This window comes from Temnothorax curvispinosus, unplaced genomic scaffold (genome assembly GCF_003070985.1).
Source record: "Temnothorax curvispinosus isolate PA1 unplaced genomic scaffold, ASM307098v1 QBEX01011966.1, whole genome shotgun sequence".
In the NCBI taxonomy this organism is placed as follows: domain Eukaryota; kingdom Metazoa; phylum Arthropoda; class Insecta; order Hymenoptera; family Formicidae; genus Temnothorax; species Temnothorax curvispinosus.
The window spans coordinates 211,290-223,233 of NW_020221746.1; the positions used below are offsets into that span (position 1 = coordinate 211,290).

Here is an 11,944-nt window from a genome sequence, read left to right on the forward strand (position 1 = left end):
TGCACCTTACGCTAATATAGGTGCGTCATCGTCCGCGTCGCATTAATCATATATCGTTTAGGCTCGTCCTTTTGCCCTCGCCTCCCTTATTCACGTTGCATCGCGGCCATCGCGACCACCGCTTCAAGTCTCGCTAACAATAAGTTTTTATTGTATGAGTATTTTACAATGATTGTCAAGAACTTGGGCATTTTCTGCAGAATAAAAGTACCCGGCTGAGGATGCAGGCAGGTGGAGGTGCAGGTCTGCAGGTTAATCAAGGTTAATGACCTATACCCGACCGCGACGGGCGATATAGGGCGCCCCTAATATTTGCACCGAAAATATTTGCTTTCGGTTTCACATTTTAATCTTATCTGTCCTCGTTGTTTGAAAAAATTTCCGCTATTCGTACAGAGCGACCATTATTCGCGATTATATATACATGTATAACGAACTTTATTAGGAGGGTAGGAGGGAATCAGGGAATGTGCTCTTCATTAGATAAACAGAAAATCAGATTAATAATCTTGTTTGTGCAGTTCTCTCGGAGAACGCATAATTCGAGGGATGAATAAAAATCAGAGTAGAATGGAATCGTACGTATGTACGCAATATGTATGTACTGTGTCATTTGATCACTTGATACGCGTATTAATAGTAAATAACTAGTAAATTAGTTTGATTATTGGCAGATTAGCTCAAATATACTATTTGATACGCATATCAAGAGATCGATGTAAATTAGGCCTGTGTCTCTTATGTCAATTGTCAAACACAGCTGCGAGAAGTCAATCGTCGTTGGTCAGATCTCTCGATCGAGTTGACTCGCGACTCGCGACAATCGCGAGTATCGCGACCCAGCGATGGCCGATGGCGAAGGGTGCGGGGTGTCTCGGGTGCCATCCCTTCGCCCAGAGGGAGAAGGTAGGGGCCGTAGGAAGAGTTGTGTGCGAACGCGAACGTCGCTGAACCTCGCCAACTGCGAGGAGTGCGAGGCGAGGCGAGAGTGCGAGACGGTGCGAGGCTGAGCCGGCCGGGCCGAGGCAAAAGACGAAGTAGGGGCGTAGGGGGGAGGGGGGGGGGGGAGGGGAGAGCGCGGCGCGCGGCGTGGTCGCGTCGCTCGCGGCTCGCGCTTCACGCTCAGTCGGCTTTCGGCTTTCGGCCACGTTCGTCGCACTGTCGGCTCCGAGCTCAGTGTTCTCAGTGATACGGTCATCAGTCAGATCAGTGAGTAGGCTCAGTCTGCTCTGAGAAATCGTGTCGCGTGACGTTTGTCGCGCGCAGGTGTTGTGCGCGCCTACGCTTGTGAAGCGTCAACGTCGCGTCCGTCTTTACGCGCCTTAACACCCGCACCTGAGACCTGAGACTCTGTCAACCACTATCAGATCGTCACCGTCATCGTCACCGGCCCAAGACACCTGAAGACATCCACGGAGGAGGCAACGGCATATACGGCATTCGGCTGACTCGGCATTCGGCATTCAACTTTGACGGGCCCCGGCCGTAACAAGCGCGCGCGGCACCATGGATCGATCGTCCAAGTTGATTCTAAAGCTCGTCATAGACTTCCTCTGCCTATTCGTCGGTGAGTAAAAGTACCAGATTTATGTGTGGAATCGTAACGCTTATAAATTTGATAATGTTTCAAACAAGGAACGCATCACACGTGTCACACGTCACACGCGTCACACGTCGAGCGACCGGCTGTCAGCATTGTCAGCATTGCCAGCATTGACAGCATTGACAGTCGTGTCGCCGCACCGCGCCGTGCCGTGTGTAATGTGTATGCACGCGGTTCGTTTGATGTCCGGCCCATTCCGGCCGCGCCAAGTCGGGGCTGTGATGTGAGGGTGTAACCTCTAAATTGGCAGGTGCATTTTGTCCGTGCGAAAGCACCGTTCTCTCCGCTTCTCTCTTCGTTGCGATACGAGCGCGGTTTCCGTGAATTGCCTCGTCGGATACCTCATACCTATATAGCGCGTTGGCGAGATACGGGGGAGAACGAGAGAGCGAGAGAGAGAGAAAGAGAGCGCGCGCGCGCGCGATCCGTTTCGAAAGTACGCGGGTTTTCAACTCTTAGCGCTATGCATTCCGGAGTAGCACTCAGGCTTTAATGGAATCTCCTCGCTCAATTTATAGTATTTATACCGTGAGAGCTCTCTAATGGTCTTAATCTTGGCGTTACTTAAAAGGTGCTTTTTCTCGGGGAGGAAATTTTCAAAATAATATACTTCGCCGGAACATCCGTACATATACGTGTAAAAAGATTGTTAAATTCTCGGAGATAAAGTTTATTGTCGCAAAACTTTATTAGTCATTCGGAATTTATATAGATTTTTATAGATTTTCCAAGGACCGTGAACATTCGTACTTGTGTAAATTTACAAGGCGACTTGCGCGACCTGCAGCGATACAAGAAACTTGAAGCAAACAGTTTTTATATTTAACACAGTTTAAATGTAAAAAAGTGTTATATTGCATCATGTAACAAAAGTAAACTCACAAAAATTATAATACATTTATATTTACAAAACTTTTGCAAATATTTGTTCTCTTATTGTTAACAGATATATTTTTATCTCGTTCTATATGTACATTACAATTAAATTATGATTTACGAATGTTGATTTACGAGACACACACAATATTAGCGTGCGATACATCTCTTTCTGCCGCATCGCGGGGCGTCGTCCATCCCCATGACCGCGTATACGTGGATTAATGATAACATATTAATGAGTAGGAACAATGTAAGCGTATAGATAAAGATACTGTCGAAAGAAAGAAACAAAAGATGAATCGTTCGAGTGCGAGTGTCTTAATAGATTAACACTCAGTCAGCGTTTTAAGCTGACTAAATACGTGTGATTTCGTTTCGCGAGGGGAAGCACACTCCGCATGCTTTTCCATCGTTATCAGTTCTCATCATAATAGCGGCATGACTGTTGATTAACGCAGCACGCGATGTTTCGCGAAAATGTAGTACATCTCGCGAATGTGCATCCGGTAAATACGGGGTGTATAGAATCAGCTATTGCTCGATCGATATCATCTCTCGGTCTCGGTACCGCGGTGACACAGTTTCACGATATACGGAGAGACGATACGGCAACTTTACCTCGCGAAACTGCGATAACATTTCGTCACTCCCGTTAAAATACAGTCCATCACGAAACTACATCTGTAATATTACCCTCAGCATGAAAACGTACGACATTCTTGGAAAAAATATCCAAGTATTGAGTACTACATGAAGCGAAGAATGTTATTACTTAAAACTTCGCAGAGAGAGAGAGAGAGAGAGAGAGAGAGAGAGAGAGAGAGAGAGAACAAAAGAACAATGAATAACTTTGATAAAGTCGTAAATTTTTTGATCATTTTTTCGTATTTAGTAATATTTGACGACAAGATCAACTTAAATTAATTAATTACAAAGAGTTCGAAACCAAATTTTAATCAGTTACTTTTTTAAGTTTATTTTTTTGCACGGATAAGAAACATGAGTCTATAGTGACTTTGTCATTATCGCGATCTTTGATTTTGATGAGCGATTTTTAATTTATGTTTAATTCATATCGTTCTTATGAACGATAACACTTTTATTTTTTTAAATAAAGTGGATAAGTCGGTAACATTTTAAAATCCACCTATTTTTGCTTACAACCTGTAATGACGCAATTTTTTTATATAGTCACGAGGAAATATTGTGTGAAGCCGCAAATCGTTCCGTAAAGTTACGATAACGTTATCGGAAGGCAAGATCTTTTATGTGTCGCTTACATAACTTGTATTTCAGAAACGCGTATTTTAACAGCTCACTTTTGTCACCTCTAACAAATTACACTTGCTTACTAACCTATGGGATCAACTTACTTGTTTAGACCGTTATCTTTTCGAGTTCTTGCGCATAAAGAAGTTCGTAAACTTTAAGTTTACGGAGATATTGTAAAATCTATTTGATCGATAATTTATATATATATATATATATAATATAAAATCGATTAAATAGTTTCTCTCATGTATCTCTCTCTTAGTGCAATCAGTTATGTAAATGTTTGCCGTTATCTCAACAGGTGACTCGTTTACCTTGAAAAAAACGCAAATGTAATTCTGAATTTTAATGAGATGTAAATAAATGAATATGCTGCATCAATTTTAGGCCGGTTCTCGATATATCAACATTGTTAATATCCAAAGATTAATATAAATTTAATATTAAGAAAAAGATAATTATTATCCACATATTGAGAAACATACAATATGAATAATGATTCAAGTCCATTCGTGGATATTGTCTGAATAATTTGAGTCTTGATATCTGAGAAAATTTGAATCCGCGAATTTGTTAATCAACATCTCAAGTACTCGCAACTCGCCGCGTCGCGTAAATGAGTCACGGTCGGTTTCGCTCCGCGCGTACTTGACGCGAGATATTGCCGTGTCTCTTGATTCGAATTTTTGTACCATGCAATGGGAAAACCAGATCGAAAACAACAGAGCATATCAAAAATCGCCACTTTATCGTTCTTGATATCTAAACTTCGAAATTATTCGTTGATAATCGCATAAAATGATGGTCGAACTTTGTATTATTTTTAAATGATTTCTAATCACATTACGCAGAATGAAGATAAATATATATCCGAGTTTTTTTAATACGTTAAAATAGCGACAAATGATGTCATCGCGCAAGAAAAGCTTATCATTCAAGTATGTGAATCAATGAAATAATCTTTTCTTATCAAAATTGGCAAAGTTTTGATAAGTGAATTTACTTGGAAAAAAAAACACAAATATCGCTTTCAAAATCAAGTCTTGGCATCCATTGCAATGGACATTAATTTTATCGTAATTTATAATATATTTCGAAAGAGGAGAAAAAAAACAAGTTTTATGGAGCGCATCATAATAAAAAGTATATTTATTATCATTATAAGAATCGTATCATTTATGAACTTAATCCTCATATATGAGTTATATAAATTTAAAATGTATAAATATTTCTTTTTACAAAATTTGAAGAAATTGAGAGCCTATGCGATTATCAACGAATGACTGAAGTCTAGATATTAAGAACGATAAAGTGGCGATGAAATTTTTAATCATTGCACGACGCTGTTTATTATAAGTTGTGAGCTCGATTGTGAGTTTGCCCGAATCAAATTAGATGACCCGATTAGGTTGCACTCGTGTGCGTTGGAGTGTCGTGACGTATTTTCGTAGAAAAAAATCACAAGAGCAGCCGCGTAAACTGTTTTCTCGAGCTTACATGTAGGTAAAAATAAACGTGTAGTAAGCAATTTAATATCGGTCCGCGATGAAGAAACCTTGAGCCTTTCTTCTCTCTTTCTCCGTAGGAACAGATTGAAAGATTAATATATTTTTATAGACGTACAGACAACGCATATACCATGCACACATTGCATGCACACAGAGTGCAGGTCGTTCTGCTTAGAATCAATTTAGGCTGGTCGTTATTTTGCCACATCGGGTCGTCTTTCCTTTTAAGCGTATAATGTGTTACGCGAAACGTGACCATTTTTCATGCGTCCGGCTCAATAATCGGTTCCTTTCAGAGTTCGTTAAGAGCTGGCGGTCTCGACCAGTCGAAAGGCAGAGGTTGTGAAAAGGCCCAAACCTACGGCACTTGTATGCCCTGTAAGGCAAGTGTGTGTCGAGTCCATTCATGGAGAGCTAACAATTAAAATAAGTCGATTTCTCTCGATTTGGTGACTAGTCCCGGGACCGAGATCGCGCGCGCTTTGCATTAATGAATACGCGTAATTATTCAATTACATCTATCTTTTGTTGTCTCTCCAATGAAATATATCGCTTCAATTATTCGCGTGTTTGCGTGAGGAATTAATAATAACAAAATTTCAGCATAATCGCACGTACGCATCATTTTCTCCTTTTCTTTTTCATTTCTCATCTTAATCGACTCAAGATTTATGGTGTTTGTATTTCGTTACTTTTTCATTCCTTATGGATCGCAATTTTGTTCATAGGCAGATTTATGCGGGCGATTTCCTGTGTGATATATAGCGCGTGTTGCGCTGAAATAAGGTCTCTTGAATCAGTAGCAGAGACGATGGCTTTTTTGAAGGAGCGTTGACATTATGATTATGGAAGCATTATGACAATGAAAGAAACAAACCCTTTATAACGAGACAGAAAGAATGAGATATGTGATGAGTTATGACTAAGGCGTAGGTACGGGATAGATGTAATGGTATTGCTACTACATTTGTATCGTAAACATGCGGAGAATATTTTATGTTACGACAAGTTTCTTTCTTCGTAACAGATTGAATGATTTCGCATACCTAATACGTAGAATTTTTCCGAAATTTCATAATAATTCGTAATTTTACTCGTAATCATATCGGACGTGTACGAATAAAAATCACACAGTTATAAGATGCGAGAGTTAAAGCGTCTCCATCTCTTCGGAATATCATTATATTATACATATTTATAATCTAATGTTAAACTCTTCTCATTGTAATTATAATTTTGCTATAATTATATCCTCCTAAATTAACTGCATTTGAATTTTAATACTTTTACTACTTATTAAGACTAATTTTTCTTAATTAATCTAAATTAATTACTACGTAAAATAGATAAATCTGGTATACCTAAGAGAATCTACATGATCCATTTTTTTTTGAATTGTCAAAGTTGCTAAGCATGATGGATTTATTATGCTTTTCATATATTTTTTGTACAAATTTTTTACAAATTTTTAAATTTATGAGTATTTACATTTATGGCATCTTAAAATTGAAAATGTTCAATAAAACAATGTAAAAATAACGATGAAGAGTTTGTGTGTTGCGAGATTGAAAAGTTTGAAATTTAACGTTGCTAAAACATTCTTCACTAAGATTGAACGGGCTCTCGGACCTTTATTATGAGCCGCAGGCTCTTTATATTTGCATACCAAAGAGAGGGAGAGAAAACCAGATTTATGTTCGCGGGAGAAGTGTTTATAATGCAACAAACATAACAAGTTTTTAACTTGCAAAAATTTGATATATTCACTATCGAGTTTAGCAATATATTTACACACATACAATATAACTACTATATAATAAAATTAATTTGTTTCGATAAATATTAACGAAACACAAAATACGAGTATTATAATAAGGTAATTACAAACTTTGATCAATGATTACGAGATAAATTATAAATAATAAAGACTAAAATATTGAAGGTATTTTATCTTTTTTTTTTGGGGAGCCAAAAGAAAAACGATATTTCACAAAGAGGGATATGGTCTAATGGAATACGAAGTACTTCACTCATGGATCGAGAAAGGCAGCGGTTTCGCATTGAGTCATCACCACTAACAATGACGTATACATACAAATTTGTAATGATGACAAAACACGAACGCCTATACCAAATGGGTGTCAAGGTGTAATCTAAAAATTTGAATCCATCGATAGAGTGATGCAGATGTCCACACAAAGTATACATACTAAAAAAGTATGTATCTCTTATTAGTCATTACGTAACGCATCTGCAGTCATTGCATCCGTGTAATAATTGTATGCAGCCTAATTACGCGAGAATAATCAAAGTACAACGAGACTTTTCCTGTTTTTACAAACTTTGACATTTTGTAACCATTTTATAGACGTTATCTTTGTTAGATCCTTGTGACATCATATTTTGCAACATTTCTGTATTTTATGCGCCCACTCTGAGTTTTTTCGCGAATATCTTTCATATATGTTTGTAATATACAAATTATTTTCAGAATTTCCCCAAGTTTTCAATTATAAACGTTGACTTCGTATTATTTAATTGTCGAATAAATCGTCCTTGGCCCTTTTCTGTCGTGTTACGAACGACGTTACGCTTGACAGCATACTGATGATAATTTCTTCTTATTATGTAATATAAATGTATATAAGGCGCAACGAACCATAAATGCCATGGGACGTGAGTTTCTTTTATTATATACGTTTCATTTCACACTTGACTCACAGAGTCAAAGAACTACCATGCAGACGGTCCTCATGGTTATGAATTATTACGTATTATGAAATATCTTTGATATTGCATGCATACTTCCAAGCAAAAGTATTGAATTATTTTTATTTACAAATCGCAAGTAATATACTTTTGTTATTAAGAGCATAATTCGTCAAGTTCTAAGTTTAATTTACTAGACTAGAAACAGTAATGTAAAATTTCGATCGTGTCGATACCGTTACGTGTCATTTTTTTTTCTTTTTTCTAGAAATCTAGATTATAATTATGTTAGAAGTTAGAATTTTTCGGGGGAGCGCAATTTGGCTTGCAAAACAGCCGATTGATGGGGCTATATAAATAATAAGCGATCACGCGAGCTGTTACTTTAGCCGCTGTGCACTGATGTGTATTACTTCGTTCTTGCTGAAAGCGGTGTAACAATTATCTCAATAACCGGCTACGCTCGTAATTTTCATATATTGGTGTAACGTGCGCAAATAAATTCACAGGCCGATAGGTAGTCTATAATTTCCCAATGATTTTCCGTAAAGCTGCGCGTTTAAATTTTAATTTATGCGTCGATGACAGGTACGGCTGAAAAAAATTATATCGTATACGAGAAGAAAAACACCCTCGATAATTAGACGATACACCGTTTTCGTTAACAAGCCTTAACAGCAGGGTGTGGACCTCCAGTATTAATAAAGTCTTACGCATGAGAAGTATCGATATATATAGTTATGAATGTAGTATTGCATATACCTACACATGGTAGAAATAATTATAGCAAATGGCGGAAATTATCTGTATAACCGTATAATGAAGCAGTTGTAATAACTGACGTTAAAATGTTCAAGATTAAAATAATTTTAATTAAATCCAATTATATTTTTAAACTTTAGATAATTATTTTTAGATAATTATCGAGTTGCAACAAATAAAATAAATATTAGTTTAATGAAATATTTTTTACATTAAAGCACATTTAAACATATAGAATATTTGACATGCAAGAAGTATAAATTTTTGACTCAAGATATAAATTGTGAAAGCATAAATAAGTATAGAAGAAACAATATTATATTTTTCAGAAAATTTCGATGGTTTTGCTTCAATAAAAATTCATATTTTTATGATTAGATGATCGAAATACGCAAATTAAGAAGTCATGAGAAATAATAATTGCCTAGAGCCTAGACAAAAGTTATTTATTTTTTTCCTAAATTTTTAATAAAAGCAACAATTATATAGCTACATAAAATTTATTCGAGATTCGTGAAAAATGTAGCTATAAAATAAAAATACAAAAGATATATGATTCTCGATATACTTACAGAAACATATATAATTGGAAAGGTTTCGATTCGGTCGAAGATTAAAGAGCATCATTGAAAGTTAGTTGGGCGAATTCATGCGAACGCATGCCATCTTGATTGGTAATCACAACATTATCGTTCGTCATACGTCAGCTGTTGCTACTGAGCAGCAGCAGTAGCAACAGCTGTATACGAGCAAGTGCCAATAAATTGCATGTTAATTCGGAGTTGACGAGATGACGTTCAATCCGGATCAATCGATCGCTACATAGATCGACTCGTCTCGAACGATAACATTATTACTCTATGGATTGTTATTGATATTGTGAGTGAGATCGACGCGGTGTATAACGAGATTGTTTTTCTCTTATGTTTCAGTGGGCATTTCGGTGCTGATGTTCTTCCTATTCGGCAAACCTTACAAACGCGGTTTCTTCTGCAACGATGAGTCACTCTATCATCCGTTTCACGAATCTACGGTTACGAGCACGATGTTGTACATCATCGGTCTTTTCCTTCCTATATGCACGGTGAGTCACCTTGCGTTTGCGATTGCGACTGTGATTTACGCACGCGATAAAAGACACGTGAGAAATCACCTGTTAACTTACCATTACAGCGAGAACCTCATCTCTCTCATTACCATTTTTTTACGTGCATTACTCTCTTGTATACAACATGTAAAAGTTGACATTTGAAATATATATCCGTCATTTAGCAAGTTATTATAATTTAATGTTGAACGTTTCTCTCGTCTCAGAAAGGAAGTAGTATTTAATTTTCAATAGGGATTGGCGTAATGTTCTCTTCTTCTCCGAGATTTTTACTTTAAAGAAATTACATGTATCTTGAAAATAAAAATTAATTTGTACTGATATTCTTTTTTCAATTTGAATAAGAAATATAAAATTAATGCGCAGAAGTTTAATATTTGTATTAAAGAAATATTTTTTTTATTTTTCTGCGATACGCATTAAATAATGAATCTGAAATTATGAATATTACAATTAACTAACATTTTAACGTGTTGGTTTAAAAATTAAAAATTCTCTATTCACGTCAGGCGAAAATAAAAATTTTAGGAGACCATCTGTGTCATGTCTTTGTGCAATTCTGACGACATGACATAGTGCTTTGAGTTTACGCGTTGACACAATGATCAATAGCAGATGCGATCGCGAACGAACGCGACTCGAATAAGGACCTGTCGCGTGCCGCTTTTATTAAAACTCTTCCCAAAAGGAGGGGTGACAGAGGTGGTGGTCTAAGAATACGAGAGACACACGAGAGACGAGTGATATCAGGCTCGCGCTTCGCTGCCTGCACATGTGAGTAGACTGGCGGGAAGTGAGTACGCTCGTTTTCGGTGCTTGTTGTGGGAATCAATTTACTTTACGGTACCAGTTACGGTGGAGGTGGGGACGGTGGGGTTCACACAATTCGCAGCACATGTATCCACTATCCGAGTATCACTATTTTTATCGAGCTCAGAGGATATAAGGGAAAGAAAAAAAAAGTGAAAGAGACGGAAACTATCTTTTTCGTGCGTGTATTTTCTAACTGTATTCTCGAAGAGGCTGACTGCAATCTGCATGCACTTTGCCGAATAGGGACGAAGCCAAAGGAGGTCGTCGATTCGACCAAAGGGAACGGAATGTGTGTTTATGATTTACTGTTTATTTGCAAATAATTCTCCCCTTTTCGCGAGTATCCATGTATCGTCATCACGTGACTTGTTTATGAGATCGGCACGTTTCCATACGTAATTTGCGCTATTTATAAATTTCACGTATTCTCTCTTATTCGAATGTTTAGAAATCTATGTACAATTAGCTTCAACGAATGCATCGAATTTCTACTCTATAAATTTTTGCTTTAATTTCTAATATATTAGAGTCTATTCCATCACTCCAAAATTAACTTTTCAACTGCAAGATGTCAGAAAAATAGAAATAAAAAAATACGTTCGTGGTTGTCTAATTTTATTAAGAATATGACGAGACAATTTATGTGGTCATTTTTATGGCCATTTTAAATAATGATTTATCATGAACATATTTTAATAATACAATTAAATAACTGAAAATGTGGCTAATTACAACATTGCTGATGTAGTTTTTTTTTTTAAGCTAACTACTTAGGGAACATTTCTATTTTTGCGTCTTATTATTGAAATTATGCAAATATTCATATTATTTGTCGAGGAACGAGTGCTGCTCTTTGCGGCAAGGCGTAAAATATAAATGCAATCTTGTTTTTTTTTATCTTATTGTTAGGCGAAAACGAAGAGCTGGAAGTTATTGCCATCAGATTTACACGAGAATAAAACACACCGTTTTGGTTTTCTCCATTTTTGTCGGCATTTTTCGCGTTTCTCATTTCACCGTTGGCCACGAAAGATTTGCCGTTCTTCAGACGTCAGGGTCGTCAGGTGCCCACTCCGTTCTTCTGCTCTCTTCTCGACCGTCGCGTGAAGTTCAAATTAACGCTGTCGCCGCGGGGCAAATAATTTCAAACGTCGTGCATAATTCAAAGCATGTGAAATTGCGTGCATATATGTGTGTGTGTGTGTGTATGTAAACAAAAAATAAAGACTGTGTGCGTGTGTGCGAGAGAGAGAGAGAGAGAGAGAGAGAGAGAGAGAGAGAGAGAGAGAG

General features: G+C 37.1%; 2 protein-coding genes across 6 annotated transcripts in view; one reads left to right on the top strand and one right to left on the bottom strand.

Annotated features, from left to right (window-relative positions):
- Positions 1-11,944, bottom strand: part of LOC112462131 (malonyl-CoA decarboxylase, mitochondrial-like) — a 65,727-nt gene that overhangs the window by 19,232 nt on the left and 34,551 nt on the right. The window lies entirely within an intron of this gene.
- The window catches only part of LOC112462134 (putative phosphatidate phosphatase), a 24,927-nt gene continuing 14,086 nt past the window's right edge, over positions 1,104-11,944 (top strand). For all 4 annotated transcript variants that reach the window (XM_025027758.1, XM_025027757.1, XM_025027759.1 and 1 more), the window contains exons 1-2: positions 1,104-1,567; positions 9,666-9,817. In XM_025027758.1, coding sequence (XP_024883526.1) covers positions 1,507-1,567; positions 9,666-9,817 — 213 coding nt within the window. In that variant the 5' untranslated portion in view covers positions 1,104-1,506. The remainder of the gene's footprint in view (positions 1,568-9,665; positions 9,818-11,944) is intronic.